This window comes from Rhea pennata, chromosome Z, assembly GCF_028389875.1.
Source record: "Rhea pennata isolate bPtePen1 chromosome Z, bPtePen1.pri, whole genome shotgun sequence".
Lineage (NCBI taxonomy): Eukaryota > Metazoa > Chordata > Aves > Rheiformes > Rheidae > Rhea > Rhea pennata.
In genome coordinates, this window is record NC_084702.1 from 72,105,214 (window position 1) to 72,128,293 (window position 23,080).

The following is a 23,080-nucleotide window of genomic DNA, read 5'->3' on the forward strand; positions in this document are numbered from 1 at the left end:
CTAGGAATAATGGAAAGCCATCTAACTTCCAGAGCTTACATACTGCTGGATTAATGATGGAATAAGCCCAAAGCAGATTTGTAAAATCTAAGGCCAAAGGAGTTAACTGTGATGAATAAATCCTGTACTTGCTCCTATGCTTAATTACTTCCACCATTAAAACTTCAGATTATTTCCAGATTTCCGAGATCTCTGAACTCTACTTTCAGTTGCTAGATTCTACCCTGGCTAAAAAAGTAAGATGAAAGAGTTCTCTTCTGTCAATTATCTGCTTCCCCTAGAAATAACTCATGGACAGTAATCCAATCACTGCTTAAACTTCTTTTTGATAAGCTTCGGTAAGTTTAGCTATTTTAGTATTTCACTGTAAGGCAGGGTTTCCAAACATAAATCTTAGGGCACTGATGGTGAAATTGCACCCATATAACTCCTCAACCATGTAATTAGTAGTTCTTAAATGAGAGCTAAAGAGGAGTAGGTCTCTAAAGCTACCGTGTGACCCAGCTCTCAGACAGGATGCTAGTCAGCAAACAGAGTTGACTTAACAGGCTTCCTGCCCTTTGCAGGACTTGAGGATGGCTGAGAAAACTAAGAACTCTCCAAAACAGAAACACAGGGTAAGGGGACTGGTTTGGAGAATTAGAAACGGAAGTTGGATAATCTCTCTGAAAACAGTCCTCAGAGTCACTGCCTCTTAATGAGAATTGCGGGAATATAGCCAGCTAGAATATAGTTCTAGCACTCCTCCACCAGATGAATAGAGCTCTGGATACATGTTGTCTTCTGCACGCTGCTTGGCGCATGAGCTTGGCTTTCTCATCAGTAAGACTCAAATGAGCATTGCCTGACCTCTTTTGGAAAGAAAAAAGACAGTCAAGGCAGAAAGGAACTCAGATGTCAAAGCAATGAAGACCATTAAAGTAACTAAAAAGGGTAGACAGAGATCCTGCCCATTCTGGGCACCACAAAAGAGCTCTCATGCTCACAGACTCTGTAGTCAGTCAAAGCAACAAACATGGGTAAGTGCAGCACCAGGCTGGAAGGCAAAGGCAATTAGAAATTAGCTCTGCTGAGAGAAGTGCAACATGAGTTATCCTGTCCTCCAGGTTTCTATCTTAACCCTTCTTGCAATGCTAGAAACATCCTGACAAGCCATGTTTGGCCTGGAGAAGGGCTGGATCTTCGGGTTTGCTTCCTTCTAGTCTGTAGTGACCAGATGCCACAGCTGGTGTAGAAAGGGCTTTAAATGAACGGTAAAAAGCTGACCTCTGGTGTCCGGAGCAGAAGCGTAGAGAGGAGACAGCAAGGAAGCCATGCTTTGTACTCCTGGACTCTGCTTTACAGCCCGAATAATTCTCTGATAAGCTTCATTCACTAACACTATTGTGGGACAAATGAATATAACCAGCTAACTAATGAAAGCAACGTATAGCAACAGGCTACAGTGCTTGGCAGGAGCATTGCTGTTTTCATTTCCGTGCTTTCATATCAGTTCTTCCTCCACAAAGCATCTAATCAGCCAGCGCTGTACAGTGGAAAATGAATGGTTTCCTTCTGAGAGCTGCCTCATGATGTCAGAAAGCAAAGTGAGTTTGTAAATATTTGATTAGAAAAAGCAAGTAAAATTGGCATGAACACACCCAGGAATTAACGCTGTGCTACTATTTGATATGATATTTATAGGACAGAAGGGGAGATGATGCCAGCCAACATAACATATGTGGTACTACACTAAATCCCTTCACCAGTAATTCTGCCCTTACAAAGCCAGCATTTCCAAGGATCTGTTTTTTAAGCAGCTGATTGACAGGAGCTGACATAGTTTCCAGGGGATATATTGGGTGTTATGTTCCTGTCCTCGCACAGCACACAAGGATGGCACAGCAGCGTCCTCAAAGCCTGTGTGTACACCAGGAATGGGGCTAAGGGGGGGGAATGCTCTCCGCTTCCTCTGACTTAGGCATCCTTTGAAAATCTCCCAACCAGGACCAAACTACATGAGCAGTCATCAACCCAAGCATATCCTTCCGTGGATGTTTTCCTGCAACATGACCCTGCTTTAGGGAAGTGTTTCAATGCAAGATCCTCTCTCTGAACAGTGGCACCTAGGTAGGACCATGATGAGTTTAAAAGCAGTCTGTGTACATGTCTGCCCAAGGAGTTAACTGGTCCCTGCTGCCACGGGGCTAGGATGGGCAGCACTGCCAAAGCAAAGGACACTCTCCGCTACAAAGGATGGGTTCTTGCTCTCCCACCTGGCTGAAGTGGGAAAGCTTTCTGCTGGTTTCCAGTCCAACCTCTGTTCCTTTACTTTCGAATTTCAGCTTTGGAGAAGTAACAAACACTGAGGCAAGGAGTGTTAGGTGCCCTCTTGCAAGATTTTTTTTTCTCCAGGAAATTAATCTGAAAGGGCTGCGACAGGCTGCCTAAGCACAAACAGAGTCCCATCTTTTTGAGCTTTTAAGAACTGTGCAGCCACACATCTGTCAAAAGACAGGCAGAATTAAGGCTATTGTGGCACAGGGAAAAGGATTTCTGGAGGCCCAGTCCTGCCAGATTTTATATCATCCTTTAACTTCATACTTTGACTTTTGTATGAAACCAGCAGTGCAATATGCAAAGATCAAAATCAAACCAATATACTAATTTAGTTCCTTCCAACAAATAAGAAAAAGTCCTATGTTGTAACACAGAAAGTAGACAATGTCAAATACCTTTCCAATGAAAACAATAAGCTGATTCTGATCTTATTTATGTGAACAGAAATTAGACACAATTCCATTACAACCAGATAAGATGGTAAGCCTAGACAGGAAATCAGAACTCAGCCCAAGCTACTTCAGATGCTGCCTGATTGTTTTGTCCTACTCAGCACAGCAGGGAGTGTCATGATCACAGAAAATACCAGTAAGGTGTGATAATCATCCTTACTGGTAGTAAGCTTTCACTGCCCAATTTATCTCAATCACTTCATGTAATTTTTAGAATTCCTGCTCTGTAACTGTTTGCCCAAACTGACAATTTCTTTCTCTGCTTCAGCTGGAAATAACATTCTCTGCTTTCTCTTAACTAACTCTGCAAATATGTAGAAACATGCATAAGTAAAAGAAAAAATGCATGATTAATAGTGAAATGGCACCCACTGAGGCTTGGAAAAAGCTGACGATTCAAAAAATAAGAGAATTAAAATGGGAAAGTCAATAGCTTGTTAAAATGTGAATCAGCTGGTCGCCTGTGGCCAAAACAGAGCATTATCCCAACTGACTGTCATTTGGAAATTTACTGAGATTTCCTGTTGGTGGCACCTACCTTTACAGTCCATTTGAAGTCACTTATACACTGCAGAAGAACTCAGAAACAGCATCACAGGCTAGGACTATATACTGTCAGCTGTTAATACCATATGCAAGAAATGATAAGAATTAGTTTCAAAGAAGAGAAGGAAATTGCATTTTTCAGAGTGTACTGTGAAGTCTGAAAGGATTAGAGGCTGTCAGAGATTCTGCAGTACAAGGGGTATATAAGAAGAAACTAAGCTCTGATGCCTTTAAAGTATGGGTGATCCCAATGGGGCCAAGCATGTGGCTAGAAAACTTGAACACATTTTTGCAAATCTGAAAATACAGTTCAACTTTCCTTCACAAAACTTAACTCATGCTTCTCAATGGGAGTCCAAATTCAGAAAATTTCATTAACAAGTCAAAAATGCTTGAGCCACAGCAGCAATCTAATCATCACAGGTCAACTGAAACAGATCAAAGGAAGCACACAAACAGCAAGCAGCATCATAGCTGGATCAGAATCATGACTTACCGGTGATTTCCTAACCATATTTCAGGGATCAGAGTGAAGCTGCAAGCTCGCCTGGCAAGCCATGTGAAATGGCAAAAGTTGCAAGTCAGTAGTTCTGCGCAGCCGCAAACTCACTGGAATTTCTCTCAGTTCACATTTTCAGAGTGTCCTGATATCTTGAATATCAAGTCCATTCAGTTGGGGACAAGTGCCACTACCTCCATCAGGAGACAACTGCTTAGAGAGCTGTGCAAAGCATCCTACAGACAGGAGCCACAACAGGGCTGCTAATTTTATCAGGAGTGCTGCAATAGCAGGAGGGTTTTTTCCAAGCCTCAGCTTCATTATTTAAACACAAGCTCAGCTTCCACTTTGTTTCAGAACAAAACATTCCCAGCCCTCATGGTACTAAAGGAAGGTTTTAAAACACCAAACAAGCTCCACCCTGAAAGTACAGGAGGCAAATAAAAAGAAGTCCGGTCTCATCAGTCATAATAATGTCACGATTTTGAGAGCCTTCTTCATGATCTCCAAATGATGAGACTTGGTAATACTGTACCAATCTCTGGGAAAATTTTCCTAACTGCCTAAGAAATTTTCCTTATTCCATGAAGCATAAACTCCCAAATGCTTATTAGTATTACCTTTCCCACTTCTAATTCTTCCTGTTCTCTCACTTTTATATATCAAAAGCTTCTTTGCTGAAGACATCATAAATTCTTACACTGCACCCAAAACGATTTAAAGCACGTTGTTTTTATTAAATATAGAAGCATATATATTCCATCACTCCCCACCCCCCTTAAATTCTGGCCCACAGACTACTTTGGTAATCTAAGTAATTTTGCTTTAAGGGCTGCTAGAAAAAGAAACAAATATTAGTTAATATATTTGTCAAGTGACTACATAAAAACAGAGAGAAATTGGTGCTTGTAAAGGTTCGTAACATTAGTTACATATATGGCCTTGCATTTAAGGGTGCATATTGCATGCAGTGTAGCAGGGGGCAAATTAAGGAACAGAGAGAAGTTGCATGGAGGGAGTTTTGCCTACTTCACGCTATGTTCTCATGTCAACAGCTTTCTGCACTATAATTTCACTCCAGGGTTTAACTGACACGCATGCTCCTCATGCTGATTCATGCAGCCATGCTATATAGCTCACCTTCTCTGGGTAGATTCTTCTACAGTGTCCAGTATTTTGGTATGAGAGTAACAAAGCTTAATAAATAAAGCAAGGAAAATATAAGTTAGGTCCATAAGCGGGCCCTTTTGGCCAGTGTAGTACCAACAGTTATACCACTGCAAATGGTGTCTGTATAGAAAGCCTGATCACGAGCTCTGCAGACCTCACATGTAGTGATTTATCTTTTCCCCAGATGAATTAGAGAGAAGACAGATGATTTCATCTTAGTGCCCAGATAAGAAAGTATTGTCACAATAAGAACTAATCTAACACAATCCAGCGGACTGGAGCACCATGTTCGAGGGCAGTAAAGCATTACAGCTGAAAGGTATCAAAACTCATTTCAAGCTGGTACATCCTCTAGATGTCAAGCCCACAGCAGTGTGCTTATTAAGCATTCCCCCAACATCTTCCCCACCACAGGACTGAAACAGAGATGTTTTCTACAGCAAAAATTAAAAAAAAAGCCTCCAAGCCACCCTCTTTTCCCTCCGGGGAACTGCTTGCCAAATGACAGACTCCACAGAAGGACACACCATTAAAGTGAGTTTGACAGACTCAGTAGGCTATTGAAAGGTGCAGATCACCTGATCATATCTATGCCTACAACAGCTAATGTGAAAAAAAAATCACAGTGGAACTCAGTACAAACGATTTATATGATCATGAAGTTTTTCAAAGCCAGCTCTTAACTACAAAAGCTGTATTCTTATAGTCATGAAAGATTAATAGCTCTACCTTCTTACCAAGGATTTTAGAACTTTTGAGCTTTAATAGTACTGAGCTGATTAACACCGTAAACTATGCACTAGGCATTAAATAAACGTTATTCACTCAGTGAAGTTCCTTATCTATGTGGCTGATTTCACAACCAAAGTTGCATTTGGGAAACAGAGGATATGGAGAAACCTCTCAGGTTACTGGGCCCAGAAATTTTCCTTGGCAGGCAACCACAGCAAATCCATAGCATACTAAACTCTCCCTTAAACTAATATTTGTGCCTGCACTAGCCTTAAGTGGCTGTTATGCCTCCCTGGTATTTATCACTCGTGATATATTTATGGAGAGCTATGAGTGCTAAACAAACCAATTCTTTTTGTCTCGTCTTGTATGGAGGCTATTCTCATTCCCCTCTGATCCCTACAACCCTTCTCTTTGCTTGTTCTAGTTTGAATTTATGTTTCCTTGGCACAGGTGACCCTGGAAATGGTGTTGTGCTCCAGCTGAGATATCATCATAGAACATGAATGCTGCAGAACAAGACACTATTTGTACTGGAAATACTTCACCTGACTCAGCCTTAAACTGCTGCACAATAGCCCATAGCTATTACTGCAGAATAAGCAGCAACTCAAACTGGCAAAAGCCTGTATCTCAGATGAAAGGGGGAGGGCGTTGCATATTTTATGCAGAGACCAAAACAAGGAGTTACGGCAAGCATAATCTATTTAAGATGAGAGCTCCTGCCACAATCAGAACGCACCACCAGTTTCTGCCATCTCCTGTTTAAAGTCTTCTGAAATGACTGAGACCTTTGAAATCTCACTGCATGCTTCATTTCTGTTCATCTCCTAGGATTACCATCATATAGAAGACAGATTTCCCCCATGTTTTTTTAAGTCATTACTTTCTGTGCTGTTGTTCATCCCAGTAATGGTACTTTCAGACTCTATTTCTAACACTGCTCAGAAATGACACCACTTCCCAAGAAGTTCGCTATTCTCTCACTACTGATTTAAAAGTGAAGTATGATCAGGATGAGAAAATATTTCGATGGAATGGACAATATCATCTAAGTCATGTAAGTTGTGCCAACGCCTTAGAAATGGGCAATAGCCATACTGGGTTAGCAATGAATTAACAACCAGAGCCACATAGGGTGCAGTACTCCAGCATTAGCTTCCCCATGAGATGCACATCCAGTCTTTCTTCTTGGGATCTCTAAAGATCTCAGTTTAGTTCTGCTAAACATTAAAAAAAAAAAAAAAAAAAAAAAAAAGTTGCATTTTGTCCTGACTTCTGCCTAAGCAATCACAATATACCCTGCTAAATTTTCTTCAAGGTCTGTCTAGGCAGTTACCATATTCTCCTCCTTAAGATGCAATCCTATTCCCTTCAGCTTAATGGCCAGAAGCCACTATTATATCACACTGGAATTCCCCTGAAGAAAGGGCTGTATAAACCTGGTTTATTGTCAGGGTAAAAGAATTTTATAAAATTTCCAGCCTTTGTGAATCTACCCACATTAATGAACTTCCCTCTTGAAATCCTAATGAAAAGAGTTAAATCAAGATCAAATCTCTGATACAGATTCATAGTCTTGCTACTGTTATCCCTCAGACAGAACTAGAACCACTTGGATTAAGTAATCTGCTTTGGGGACCATGTCAAGGTTTTAGCACTGAAAAATAATACAATTAGAAGAAAACCAAGTCCTTCAAAGTACAAGTTAATTTGGAAAAAATAATTAAATAACTAGCATAATAATTATAGCTAAGTTATGTTGGGTTGTTTTTTATCCAGATTTTACTTCGCTATTTATCTACCTAAATGTTGGGTTATCTGAGGAACAGAACATGCGTCAGAGCCTTGCAAGGGCTGACTGCTCCTTAAGGGACAGGGAACTGATACCCGACCACAGTAACATAGCCATCAGGGCAGGGTCCTCACCAGCCAGGGCCAATGCCTCTGGCCCCGGGCAAGGTGAGATCATGCCCAGAGATCATGGCAAAGTTCAGCCAAAAGTCCAAATCATCAAGAAGCTTGTGGTGACAGGGTATGCCGAGGCTGGGCCGGATGGTTGCCTGCGGACTGAGGTTGTTACCAGCAGGGCCATGGCCAAGCAGAGGCAGGGTCATGGTGGAGCTGGAGCCTGGCACCACTATAGCACTGCTGGGCAGGGACCAGTGGCCCCAGGCTGGTCTGAAGTAGGGTCCTGGGCCTGGGCACGGCAGCGAGAGGCCCCAGGGGAGGTGAGCAGGGACAGTAAGACCTGAGAGTGCCCTCAGGGCCCTGACCAGGTTGCTCATTAGATTACAGTGTGCATAGCAGACTTGATTCCAGGGTTTTAGTCAACCTGATTCCAGACTTTTGATATTGAAAAAAATCAAGCTATAATAATAACATAACATTAGTATTGGGTTGGGGTCCCAAATGCAAAAATACACAAATACTGCTCAGCTAATAGAATATGGATATAAGAACATCTACATTTCAGAAAATGAATCTTTAAAACAGATATGAGTATAAAATAACACTTTTAAGAGAGAGTGTATAGAGCTGTTTTGCCTGTCCTTAGTATCTTTTGATCACCTTGTCCTGGGAGGAAAGGTTTTCATTATCAGACCATTGCCTTGACATCAATAACAAAAAAAGCTAACACATCTCTGCTTGGTTTCTGTTGTGCAAATACTAAAACAAGAATTCCCTCAGTAATTTAACCGTAGCTGTTTTCAGGGACAAAGCTAAGAAAGGGAAGGAGTCAGACTGGCTTTATCAGACAGGTAAGACTCCTTGGCATACAAATGTTTAGTCTCCTGAGGATCAAGATGCATTAATCAAACTAACTTGGCTAGACGCAGAGGTAAGTGGATAGAAGTTAATGGCCTGCAATGCACTGGAGACATGACAGGATGGCTGAGCATTTCCTTTGATCTCCAGGCTGCACAAAAACCTCTTAATATGTCTTTTTCCCCAAACACATCAACAGAGCTCTTTATTATTTTACGCTTAGCAGAATGCTACAGTAAAAGACTACATTATGAGTTGATTTAAAATTAAATGAATCAAAAGGTTAAGACTAGCAAAATTAGGCAAAGCTTAGAGAATTTAAACTACAAATCAGTAATTAAGTTACCAACTGGAATTAATTTTTCATGTGATTCATTCCAAGTATTATACCTATTAGGTTTTATTTACCAACAGAGTTGACAGTATAATAGGTACTGCCACTGGTACTCTCGGAGCCTGTATGAGTAGTAAGAGATACTTGGTATTTGGAAAATAGATATAAAAATGTTGTAATTTTTGATGTAATTATGCTTAATTGACCACAATTAATTACTTATCTCAATAAACCAAATGTATGATGGCTTAAATTTCTAATAGTGATTACACTGAAGAGGTTTTCAGAGACCTCCAGACCATGGAGGAAGATACAGATATTTTGCAAGTGAACTTTAAACTCTCTAACAATAGACAGTGCAGACAGCAGCCCCAAAAAAGGCAAGACTAATACATTAAACTCTTGAAGAACATAAGCTATGAAGAATATAAGATTTTTCTACATTAATTCTTGTTTTAAGTGAAACAAACAAAGCCACCAAAGAGCAGAAATTACAGACAAATATCATATCTTTAAAATTTACACATTTTAAAATCTACAAAAGTTGGGAGTTTACCACACTCCAAAGTTAACTGTTCTCAATCACTCAACTGCTATTAAAAAGCCACAGTTCGCTTCATCTGAATTCATGCAGCTCCAGCTTTTCTTAGATCTCATTACAGCATTTTCGTGGCAGATTAAAGATCCCCTTGTTACACTATCTGTCTTCCTGATATAGGGAGTTAGTAGACCGCAATCCAACTACCTAATAAACTTCTCATTGACAAACTAACAGACTGAGTTCCTTGCATTTGTTTCTAAGGTCAGTCCTCCAGGTCTAAGATTCTTTCATTCTTTTTGGAATTCTCTACAGTTTATGACCCTACTCCTCAGCATGTCAAAACCAGAAGTGAGCACACCATTCCAGGGGGACCACGCCAGCACACTAAATACCAGGGTAAAAGAGCCTCTCAGTTCCTTTCCAAAATGCCCCTTTATAGAGAGTCAAGGATCAAAGGCCTTTCCTAACTGCAGTATAGTCCTGGGGTTTCACCACTGCAGAATCACAGAATAGCTGGAGTTGGAACGGACTTCTGAAGATCACCTGGTCCAACCCCCTGGCTCAAGCAGGGTCAGTTAGAGCAGGTTGCTCAGAACCATGTCTAACCAGTTCTGAACATCGCCAAGGATGGGAATTTCACAACCACTCTTGGCAACCTGTCCCAGTGCTCAATCACCTTCAAAGATAAAAAGTGTTCCCTTATGTTCAGATTAAATTTTCTGCGTTTCACTTTGTGTCTATTGCCTCTCATCCTGTTGTTGGTCACCACCGAGAAGAGTCTGGCTCCATCTTCTTTATCCCTCCCATCAGATATTTATAAATATTAATAAGATTCCTCCAAGCCTTCTTTAAGCTAAACAGTCCCAGCTCTCGCAGCCTCTCCTCATATGACAGATGCTTCTGTCCCTTAATCGCCCTTGTGGCTTTTGCTGGACTTGTTCCAGTAGGTCCACATCTTTCTTATAAGGGAGATCCCAGAATTCAACATTATACATTGGATGTGACCATACAAGTGCTGAGTAGAAGGGAAGGATCACCTCCTTCAACCTCCTAGCAACACTCTTGCTAATGTTGCCCAGGGTACCATTTGCCTTCTTCGCCATCAGGGCACTTTGCTGGTTCATGGCCAACCTCTTGTCCACCAGGATCCCTACATCCTTTTCTGCAAAGCTACTCTCGAGGCACTGGGCTCCCAGTCTGTACTGGTGCAGGGGATTATTCCTCCCCAGGTGCAGGTCTTTGCACTTCCCATTGTTTCTCCAGTCTGCCTAGGTCCCTCTGAATGGCAGTATAATTATCTGGTTTATCAGCCACTTCTTTCCATTCTGTACTGTCTACAGACTTGCTGAGGCTGTGCTCTGCCCTGCTGTCCAGATCATTGATGAAGACATTAAACACTATTGGACTCAGTATCAACCCCTGGGGTATACCTCTAGTGACTGGCCTCCAGCTAAACTTTGTGCCACTGATCACAACCCTCTGAGTCTAGCAGTTCAGCTAGTTTTCAGTCCTACTCATTGGCCAGTTATCTACTAAATACTTCATCAGCTTGTCTAAGAGAATGTTACAGGAGACAGTGTCAAAAGCCTTACTACAGTCGAGATGAACAACATTACTGCTCTCCCCTCATCCACCAAGCCAGTCATCTCATCGTAGAAGGCTATCAGGTTGGTTAAGCATGATTTTCCCTTCATGATTTTCCCTTCATAAACCCATAACTATTCCCAATGACGTTTTTGTCCTTTACGTGTCTGGAAAGGGTATTCCCTGCAGTTTTCAAGCTTTATTCAAAATAACTGCTCCTCAAGATAAGGCTCCTCCATTGATGCATGACTTGAATTTATTTTCTTAGAAGTATGGGCACACACTTGGATATTGTAATACATAGTGATTTCTTGTACTCAGCTACCAAAGGAATCTAAATCACTCTATATCTTTGATTTGATTGTTCCATTCCTTACTACTTCCTAGATTATTTATCTCATCAGAACATTTTATTGGTAATGATTTTCTATTTACTTCTTCCTCATGGATGAAAACATAGACCAGCTCTAGTTTTTAATGACTTTTGATATGTTTGTCCTAGGGGCATCTTATCACTGGGTTTGATTTCCTGTCATTTTTTCTCCAATAGCCTCTTTTAATTAATCCAATGTAGTCAAGAAATACTCCTTACAGCTACTAAAAAGTCACATAGCACACACAATATTTATAAATTAAGACCGAGCAGACCCATGTCCTTCATGTCCTTCAGGGTTTTCTATTTGATTGTGGAGACACTGAGTTCCATAAAAATGTTCTTAAATTATTCACAAATAGGACTCACATTTTCCCTTTTAGTATTTTCTCTTTGCTTATTTGGCTGATAAATGTTTTCTGCATTGTAATAGGAACCCCTTTGGAGTAGCAACTTGGTGTATTATTTAGAAAGGCTTCAGTCTGTCTGCTGTAACAAATATAATCAAGTAAAATCACTAGCAATTAAGCAACCATTAAGTTTTAATTCTGTAACTGTTTGATTTTTCTTTCTCAAGATAAATTCTAATATAACACTAACAGTTAAATAACTACCATTAATAACTGGCATCGTCAGTATTGGCAAACAGTGATAGTCCTAAAATTTATATACAAATGCCCCAAAATGTCAATAAATAATACATTCACAGCTTAAAAGAAATATTCAGCCATCATACCGGCACAATACTGTTCTCAATATTGTTATCAAAAAGTCGGAGTGATCCTCCTGGGCCTGTTAACATTGAAGACATATTTAATTTTAGCAGCATCAAATCAGTGCTAGGCACAAGCTTCTGAACTGACACATTTTCCCAAAGCTAGGATCTGTTATGTTGTTTTCATGCTTTATACAAATACATGCCAAATAGGAAATTGAGTTTTTTAAGATAAAAATGTAATGTTGCAATACTGAAAGCACAATACAATCCTCAGAAGTATAAATAGCTTTTGGGCCACCCTGAAGGCCCCTAAAGGCCACTATACTGTCTCCCGAGAGTACTGAGCAGTAACTGCTTAAAGAAAGAGCATAAGAATCAGGGAAAATATAGGTCTGTTCCCACATACATTCTCAGAGCTTCCAGCAACTTGCAGTTATGAACTTAGTGAATCAGCTGATTTTTCCTTTCCAACAGTCATCAGCAAACTGGCCTGCCATCAATTTGTTCAATCCTTTTTGAATCCATGTATACCTATGTCCTCCAGAGCATGGAGGACAGGCACAAAAGTTCCACAATATCTTTATGTATCACGTTATTGTACTTCAAATTTGCCTTGGTCCTGTTGTTCAACAGTTTCATAAGATCTCTCTCATTCCTGTGTTACAGAAAACAGTAACCTATTTGACCTCTTTTCACTTTCTCCATACCACTGAGGATACTACAGACCTGTATCGCATCCCCTCTTCCTCATCTATTTTAAGAGTCTTAGTGTGTTTATTCTCTCTGATACAGAAGTTGTTATATATATACTTCTGCTCATCCTTTTTGCCCTTTTCTGGATCTTTTCCAATTCTTCCATAGCCTAATATATTCTTCTTCAGAGTTCACAACTAGTGTTGCACACAGTAATCAAGATGTCAGTTTATCATGGAACTTGTTTTGTTTTCTGTTTCGTTTTCTATTGTTGTTTCTATTGGTGTTTCATTTGTTGTTTTCTATTTTGTTTCTATAGTATCCAGAAGTTCTGTTTACTTTTCTTTCATAGTAATTTCTGCCAATATTTGCTCTGTCTTTTTGACTATTACTGAGCACTACTGAGTATTTGAAAAGAAAAACTCAGAGTGACTTCAAGATCACTTTCCTGAATAATAGCAATTTCCTTGGAGGTCAGTACTGAGGATTTTTTTATCCCATACACATTATATTTCTCAACAAAGAATTTCATTAGCCATTCTACTACAGCTGAGATCCTTCAGCATCCTTTCAAAAAAACAAACGAACAAAAAAACCCTGTTCCCTGAAAGCAAACACCAAACTACTTCCCTTGTTAGTTCAGAATATTCACAACAAATTCTATCTTTTTCAGGCCAAGTAACACTAGCAAAAATGTTCAACTATAATTTTCAAGTACGTGTAGAGCAACCTAAATGGATGGAGGGCAAAGAGGTAGGGCCCCCTCTTTGGCTTCCCCACTCTGTCCTCCACAAAGAATTTCTGCAGTTGCAGTGTTTGAGGTAAAAGTTTTAATGACTAATACTGCTATCTACCATTCTCAAATACCGTCACCTGTAGCAACATGACTGATTTTCATTTCAGTTTCTACCTATTTCAAGCAAGACAGAAAATCATTAGTGCCTTACTCCAGAGTCATCTTTTATTTAAGTAAATAAATAAATAACAGTCAAGGAAGAAGGACAACTATCCTGGTACAGAGGATGGGAAGACTGACTGGATCAACACACTTGGTCCCTCTTGCAGATATAATGAGAACCATTCTGCAACCTAGTTTGAGATTTGGTGGTTCTTCTACATTCCCTTTTGATAACAACATCCATCTCAAGTAAAGGTGAGGTTTTAAGGTCAACCTCCCCTATATGAGAATGACAGCAACTTGATTCTACTCATACTACCAATAGTGGAGAGCAGAGTCTTAATGAGTCCCAGAGGCACTTTCAGAGGTCCCAGGAAATGTATGGTGTAGCCTGCTGACATGATAACAGTGAAAAGTGAACACTACCTTGGTGAGGAAACCTCAGAAAGCTTGACGGAATCCTGTCTACAATCAGGACTCCATCCTATAGGAATTTCCCTGGGAGGCAGTGATCCTAGGGGGAAGCTACCAGAATGCTGTCCCTAGACTAAAAAGCTATTCACTACAGTCAGTGCTTCAGTTCCAGTTGGAAAGTAGAAGCAAGTAGAGAATGCAAGAGATAATGTTTATGTGTAGTGACCTTACTATCTTGTCTAGACAGGTGTAAAGGGGCAGAAGCAAAGGCAAGAATTTAGAATATAGCAGTCAGTTTGTCTGTAAGCAACAAGAGTTGCCACACAGAAGGAAAGTAAGGTTGTTGACACAGATCCCAGGTTTAGGATAGTTACATTCAAGGAAGGTAACAGAAGATGAAATTAGATGTCAATAGTATTGTTCTAAGGCACTACTACATCGCTGACCATGGGGAAGAGAAAATGAGCAGTTTAGTGTAATGTACACAACAAAACAGTAACAAAACAGTGAGAAAATATCTGTTTGTTAGAATTCTTTTCCATTTTCTGAATGTGAGAGCAGTAATACCATACATTAATATGGAGATACACAGGGACCCCTGAAGCAGATAATTATCCTATGTCCAATCTTAGATACTACATCAGGGGAAGAGTCTTTTCACAACATTCAGGCCTGAAGTGTCCTACTGGAGAGTTTATCATTTGAGATACCCTGAAAGAAGATATCATCTAACAAGAAAGCAATGAGTTTACACTTAGAGAAGTCTCCCAGGATTGGCTTCGGGCAAAACATAATAGATCTGGTCCTTCAACAATCAGAAGGGCAGGAGCAGGGAAATGCCAGTCAGAGCCCAAGGGAAAAGATACAAAGGATTGACTGGTGCTTCTAGAAGCCAGTCCTTGACCAAAGGAAAACTCAGCACTGCCATAAGGCAAAAGCCCTGGCTACCATTGCCTATGCTTTTCTAGATGTTTATGTCATATGAAGGCCTAATCCCTTCCAACCTTACTGATTCTGTGATCTTGAGTTAAATTTCAGTGAACTCCTACAAAATCACTTGAGATCACCTACGAGATGCAATCTATGCCCAGAGTATTATATGATTTAATCTCAATGCACCACCTTAATATTTTAAATCTCTCAATCACACTTTCATATTTGTTACTTACAAGAGCCATATCCCACTGCAAAAAGGTCCTTGTACTTTGGATTCCTGTAACGAGAGAATTAATATAAGATTGCATTTATTATTAACTATGTAGCTCACCAGAAATGCATAGCATTTCACACATTAACATCAGAGTCCATTCTCATAGGACTGTGTACAGTCTAAGGGCTTGACCCTGTGAGCATACGCAAAAGTCAAGTTTGAATGAATAATTTTTCTAGACTCGAGACTCATAAAAGAAATAGAACATTAGAAGACCACAGCAGTACAAGAAAAGGATTAAAAGCGCACAGACTGAGACAGGATGTCAATTTCTGGCACCCTTTGGCTTGTACGTTTCATAATCACTGAAAAGTTACTTTTAAAGATGAGTCTTCAAGGAAGAGGCAAAGGCAGGGATGTGTCAGCTTCTGTCACTCAAGGCAAGAATAAAGGAGCTTCTAAACCACAACAAAATAATATCCCGCATACTCACTTTCCCTAACCTGTCACTACGTAAGGATGAATGTTCAAGAGACAGCTATCAGTTCAATAATTCATGACAACTACCACAGACCATGAAGGGAAATTCCCTTCTGACCCAGCCTGTTGACCAGTATATTTGCTGAAGCATAATGACTACAGGCGCTTAGCTATCGATGATGCCTCCTACAGTCCCTTTACTGAAAGACATCTACCTTCCTTACTGCCCCTGCTATGTGCAGACAGTTACTGTAGGGTTTTCACGGAACAAAGCTCAATGCTATTGCTGCCCCTGAGCTCTCATAGCACACAATGGATAAAAATTCTCTAACTTACATGTATGTAAAACTTATCCAATGAATGTTTTCTCCAACTTCCTATTCTGAACAGAGAAAGTAAAAACACTTCTCTTTTCATTTCTCCTTTTTCACTTGTGCTAATACCTAGGAATCCTAATGACTTTTCACTATCCACTAGGAGCACTGTCACTAATAACAATGTGTGGAAAAAAGTAAATTTGGAAACCTTATTGCATAATTCAATTTGAAATTATTTCTCCATGTCCAAGGCCATCTTTCTGTTATTTCCTGGAGGTAAGAACAACAGTAGCACATAGTACCTACAGAAGATGTAATTCCTCCCAATTTTATATCTCATTTTAGTATTATTTTGTAATTCTCACATAATTGCATTGTCCTTTCTTAAAGTATAATTATTGCAATGGCTTGAATGGACATGAGACTTCAGTCATGCTCTGTCTCTCCATAGACCTTGTTTGGCAAGACACTGAGCTGCAAACAAGTGAGAGGAGGCCTAGCTGAAGGGGAGCAGAAGGCAGGAGACACCTATATCAATCTCATGCTCAGTTCATGAACCAGGCCAATTCTGGGGTGCACCAAGCCTCTTAAAAAGTAAAAGGACTCATTCACGGTGCTGAGAGTTTTTTCATGGTAATAACTAATGCCTCAGAAAAAGAGAGCCAATTTGAAAGTATTAGTGATAGTTTCTGGACTGACTAGGAACAAAGATACAAAAGCCGACTTAGGCAAAATTACCACAGTTGTCTGCACAAATAACTTTGTAAGACCATGAGTAAATAGGTTACCCTTCTTGGAGCAGCACTTTAAATGTGTCACAGTCATTCATAAAGGTTTTGTCTAGTATCAGCGTCTCAGCATCTTATAGTCTATACTGATACCTGATTGGCACATGCAATGTTTGCATTTCTCCTGTTGCTGCTTTACTTTTTCTCCTGTGATGGTACTGTCAAAAATGTAATCACTGTCCCTTTTCCTGCCCTAGACTGTGCAGGATTGATTCCTACTTAATAGTCTGCAAAGGTATGGCATGTGTCTCCCAGCTTGCTCAAGAAGGGACTATTATTTGCTCTGCTAACTGCACTTGCTTTGCCCTAGCACTGGACACAGAGGCTGCTTTGTCTTCACCTTTTCCTGAAAGGTGCAAGCCTGGCACCACTCAGTCTCACAGAAGGTACTTTCCATCCAGAAGCACCTGTCATGCTTATATACTGCCAAAAATAGCTGGCTGTAATTATTTAAAACAGTGTTCCCAGAGAAACAAGTGCTGTCTTGCAAGGCAGTATGACATTTAATTCCATTCCCCCTGCAAACCACCTGAGAGCAAGCTTGCAATAAAAAGACTTACCAGGAGATGGCAGTAACTGCAAGTCTCTTGGTTTTGTCATACTGGAATTTCCAGAGTGGAAGGAGAGTTCCCTGCTGGTCTCTGTATTCATCGGAGGCATCCTCAAAATATTTAAAATCTAAAAACAAAAATCAAAGATTAAGTCCTAGTTAATAAATTTGAAGCAAAATAGCACGGTGCACTGCCAGGGAAGCTTTAGAAAAGGCTCTGTTAAAACCCAATTGTTTGTATAACAACTGCTTCAATCCTGATGTCTTAATCTCAAAACAGCACCTGAGCCCTGTAAATACACTTTACAAAACACCAAGTCATTGCACCAAAAAGCCTATGGTCCAAAAGCAGACACAGGTTAAAAAAGAAAGCAGAAGTCTAGAGTGAGGAGTAACCTGCCCAAGGCCAGTGGGGCTGTGGGAGGGCTAAGACTGTAAGCCAGGTCTCCCAAACCACAGTCCAGAGGCCAGAGGGTAGGACACTGAGTCAAAAGATCTCATTCTTCTGAGGACACCTGGAATAATCTGACTATTAGTTTCTCTGTTTGTGCATGTCACCAAGGCAGATTGCCACATAAGCATCAAAGGATGAGGGATTTTTATCTGGAAGAATGACAAGGTCGTGGACGCAGAAAAGCAGAGTAGAGAAAAATGCTTTGGTCAGGTGAGTAGACACAGCTACCCGTGTCCTTGTGCTCTGAGTACACAGGCCACTGGCTGTAGCCTTTCTGGGAGGGAGATGAACAAACGTAGCAACATCCCTGCAAAATGGCATAGACACGAGTGTCCCCATGGCTGGGAGCTGTATGCCGGCCAGGGGGCTGCTCTGCACTAGCTGTGTGGAACATGCTCCGGGGGGCTATGCTGAGCTGGTACCTATCAGCTGGTCCTGCTGGCGCCCGACAGCTGGCAGCAGGGCTGATGTGGCATGCCCATTAAGTGACTGGGGTCTGCTGTTCTGTTTGCCTTGCGTACGTCAGCAGGTTGCCAGCCCTGCTCATTTTGGCTCCATTTTAAAACTGTTCGGCTGAGGCAGGACATCTGACATGCCAACATGCTGTAAGGCAACAAACCAGTTGCTTGCATAAAGGCACCAGCTATGCCCTAATCTTCCACTGCTAACCTCTGCCTGGGCATAACTTGCTGAAACTCTTGGCCTGCTTCCTTTACTATGAGCCAACCTGCTACAACTGTGGTCACTCATCTGCAGGAATACTGGCTTGAGTGCAAACGTTTTCCAGCAGGGCCGTACCTTGGGCAATGTCATCAAATGTGTTCTGATTCACCATTCGCTCCATTATTTTGGCAGCCTTTGAGACCTTGGTTATATCATCACTCTGTTGAAAAGAAAAACAAGGAAGAAAAAATGTATATTCCATGTGTTTACAAGTCCTTCAGGCCCTGTCTGACTGAAAAACTCTTGAGTACTTCAATCTTTACTTGAATACAGGATAACCCGAAGCTCCTGACACCAGCACCTAATGGTAAGGGATTAGGAGTCCTTCAGTTAATCACTGGTAATTCCAACTTGATGCATACATGCAGATCAATAAGATCATACAATATATAAAAGACAGTGTGTTGTCCAGCTCTTGTGGAAAGTCAAGAAGAATTCAGCTCCTGCTTGCTTTAAGCACCATGGAAAATCCCATCCTTCTAGTCTGGGGCCACTACAAGTGGCAAACTTGCATATGTGAAGGTATGTAGGCCAGATTTCAGATGGCTAAGGGTCAGTTATGTGAGAAATACTCAAACTTCAAAAATAATTGAAGGGAAGTACTGGGGACCCTTTGAGGGGTGACATCTTGCAATGGAGAAAAGGAGAAAGGTTTTCAAATTTTAATCCAGTTTGTTTTTCTTCAAGATGCTCCTTAGACATTATTACAACTTCACAAATACTAAGAGAAATGAAAGAAGGAGAGAAAGAGGGTATTTGAAACATCTCAAGTAGAAATCAAAACTCTCAATTGCTGAGATTTCACTCTTTTGACTTCTGGTTGCCATTATTGCTTCTGCCATGATGGGACCTGTCATTCTCTAAAACGCTTCCTCAAAAAAGAATTCACCTGTGCTAACAGTTGTCCGGCAATAGTGGCATCACAACTATAAAAATGTCACTGGCTCCTACCAGTATATTGCTCTCAGTAAGCTTAATTCACAGAGGCTAAATGTTGGAAAGGTTACAATATGATTTGTTCTCTCCAACATGGTAAAAGTCATAGTTGCACGGTACTGTTACAAGATACCCTGGAGTCCTACTGATTCATCAAGTGTGTTAGTTAGCAAGGCTGCCTTCCATTCACCTACAATTTACCACTTTGTAGGCAAAAATTTCTTCTCCCTTTATCATGCATGAACTACTAGAAGGAGCTGTGGAAGAATGGCAATGCTGTTCCCTACAGACACAAGCAGCTGTAGCTCTTACATGTCCAAGAAAACTTGCACTCCAAATACTCTGAATTTTCAGCCAGAGACATCATTCTGGAGCGAAGATCCAAAGGCAAGGATTATTTTATTGTGTTCTCAAATATGAATGCTATAGCCTGTATCATCTGTAATAGTCTTTTTTAATTTATTTTTTCGGTGGTGGGAAACAGTCTTACCTTAAAAAAAAAAAATGTAAATGCAGGAACAATGTATTATTCAATGGACTTTTTCCTGCAATGTAGGAAACTGTCCAAATAAATTGAAAGAGCTCTAAGTCAGCTTTTTTATTAGCTAGCTGGGCTGCTAGCAATGCAGCCATGAATAACTATATTTTTGGCATTAAACTAGATCAGAGTAAGTTATTTTCTCATTGGATCATGCGCTATTTCGGGTTTGATTTATTCTGAATTTTACTGTGAAATAAATCTTCCATGGCAGTGATAGGCCTAATTTATCTTCTTTAAGATCTGTTTGAAACTGATTTTTTTCTTTGCAGGCCAACTCTGGGCTACATGTAGCCAAACATAATGAGAGCTCATCAACTAACAAAATTGTTTTGTTTATTTCTGTGCATAAGTTATTTTTAGAATGACAATAAAGTTAATGGAATCATATGTTAATACGGATAATGGGCTAGTACTTTGAAAATAAATATTTTGAAAAGTCTTGCTCTACTATTCATTAACACTAATTGCTTCATATTTGCCTCTCAGCAGCTGGACAGTTGCAACGTGCAACTCCAACAGATTGGAGCATGAAACAGGGCTCTATATACACTGACGTATAGCTGCACACTCAGAAGACAAACCCCATCCTAAAACCAACGCAATAGCTGCTTGCATCTCTGGCAAAAAGTATACTGTTACTAGGAGAAGTCTCCACTTTCAAAGAAAAAAGCATGGTATAACCGTATAGTCATCCGTAGGACAGCCAACACCTTCATATACTGCAAACATCCACTGTAAATCTCAAATAACATCAAGCAATTGTTCATTTTCAGAATTGTTCTCATCTGCTCATTTTCACTATTTGCTCTTAATAGTGATACTCTGTAAACAGCTGAATGAAGACAAGGGAGTTGGTAGTTTCCATAGCATCGTTCCACCAAACTCGTCTGTTCCCCAAGATGAGTTTCTAGCTGAACAATTTTGTGAAGATTAATTGCATTCAGGTTTCAGTGATTATTTCAGAAATAACTGGTGGTCATCCAGGAGCTTCCAAATAATAATTACAACTCTGTGGGCTGGGTTATCTCAAAGTTAACTGTACTGCTGTAGTGGGATGCACAAGTCAGACAGGACCTGAGATCACCACCAATCACATGATTCAGGAATGAATATTTCTGTGTTAAATCTAAGATTTTTTAGACTTTTAAAGCAATCATGCAACCAGTTCGGCTTTAGAGGAGTCAAGAGAAGACATCACTTCCGGCACACCAGTGTGAAAGAGCACATTCAAAAAAAAGGCTGGAAGAAACTTCAAGGTCGACAGTGGGTTACTGGTTCTAGATCCTCCCTAGCACAGGCAGACAAGGCACATTTTCTCTCGTTCACAAGCTCCCCGAACTCCCTCCTGGGACATGGAAGATTTTGTCCCTGCCTCAGTACGGTAAGTTCCAGATATAACATGTTCTTAAATGCTTCATATCTATTTGTACTTCTGCCGCACTGTTCTCAACCTTAATAATTCCTGTCCCTCTCTGAAATCTCAGATTCCCTCTCCACCTTTGCTCTACCAGTAAAATAAATCAATTGTTTTTACTCACTTCTTGTGTTCAAGCTTTCCATTCTTTTCCATACCTATCAAGGTTTGTAATCTGCCTCCACTGAAAAGAGGCAACCAAAATTATACTTCTAGATGAGTTATCCCAGTGCCTTGCATAACAGAAGTCGTATTTCTATGCTAACCCTCACAGAACATATTCTACCAACGTACCTGCCTTTTTCATAGCCATGTCACAGCTCACTGATAGTCACGTTTATCGCTGTCACTTCAAACAGTAAGCCCTCACCTCATCAAAGGTCTTTTAGTCAATCCCCAAATGCACAGTTTTCCTTTCCAGAAGTCCCTTCCACTCGGTACTAACAACCACCTTTCCCATTTATCTAACAATTTCCCAAAAGATATTACAGCAATAGCTTTACAGAACTTTAGGTGGATTAGCTTTACTATACTTTCCTTACCAAGGAAAACCACAACTGTTCTCTTATCAGACATGAGATTGTTGGGACACACCTTTGGTAAACTCACATGCTATTTTACTCTATTTCAGATTTTACTCTCAAGTCACTAACTATTCTTTCCCTCCAAATTAATTCTAACACTAGAAGTCACATTAATGGAACCATTTTTACCCTTCCTACATATACTCCATCTTTATTATTCTCCAGTTGCATAGTTTCACCCCTCTTTTGATAATTTGGTAAAAATCCATGCTATCACACTTGTGATTTCATCTCCTGTAATCTCATAATCTCAGGGTAAGAGGAGCTGGTCTGCACCAGTGTAAGTGCTTTAAGCTCTTTAGGTATTGACTGGTGCCTCTAGCCATTGCATCCTTGATTTCAGCCTTTTGCACAGACTAGCCATGTCTCCTGCTTGATGTTCCACCGTTTCCCATCAGCAATGATCAAAGGCAGGATGCCCTCAGCAAGCGCTTACCTGGGATGTCTCTGTTCAAATTACTATGTGTACCCAAAATATGTAAGCTGTGTGTCGGCAGTTCCACAAAACTCGTTTCCCCATTTGCTGACTAGAGACTAGAGGTACAGATTCTGACACCACTGACCTTTATTTCCAAAGGCTTACACATAAGCAGACGTAATACCTGCTGTAAATCAGATTCTAGCCTTGGATTATGTCAAGTTGCATGTCTCTAATGTTAATGACTGGGAAATTCAGCAGGGTTCTCACACACTTCTCACAATCAGTCTCAATTCCAGAGACTGGCTCCGCATAAAGAAGCTTTTCCTCTCAGTTTTCCAGTGTACTGACTTCTTAGCTTCCCTGCAATCCTCTTGGAAAGTGCTCAGAGGGAAAGGTGCCAAAGGGGGGATCATGGGTGCATGGTTTGCAGCTTCCCACTGCTGTCAACGGAGCATGCAGCAGCTTGTTACAGTGTCGTTTCACTGGCAGAATTCTTATTTCATTTTAACGATCCGCTTTTAGCAATCCATCCATTAGGCCCATAATTATATTGCTGACTTCAGGTCTAATTCTCCAACACTTACTCAGGTGAAAGATTTATCACTTTTAGAAAGAACTGTGAATTTCAATGGCACAATTCACACAAAGAAGCCTGTCAGAATATGTTCCTGGATTGTTTA

At 40.4% G+C, this 23,080-nt stretch overlaps 1 protein-coding gene across 1 annotated transcript in view; it reads right to left on the reverse strand.

Moving 5' to 3' along the window:
- Window positions 1-23,080, reverse strand: part of DNAI1 (dynein axonemal intermediate chain 1) — a 138,116-nt gene that overhangs the window by 92,191 nt on the left and 22,845 nt on the right. Inside the window, exons 10-12 of the mRNA XM_062600032.1 lie at window positions 18,580-18,664; window positions 17,338-17,455; window positions 15,212-15,255 (exon numbers count right to left, since the gene is read on the reverse strand). Coding sequence (XP_062456016.1) covers window positions 15,212-15,255; window positions 17,338-17,455; window positions 18,580-18,664 — 247 coding nt within the window. The remainder of the gene's footprint in view (window positions 1-15,211; window positions 15,256-17,337; window positions 17,456-18,579; window positions 18,665-23,080) is intronic.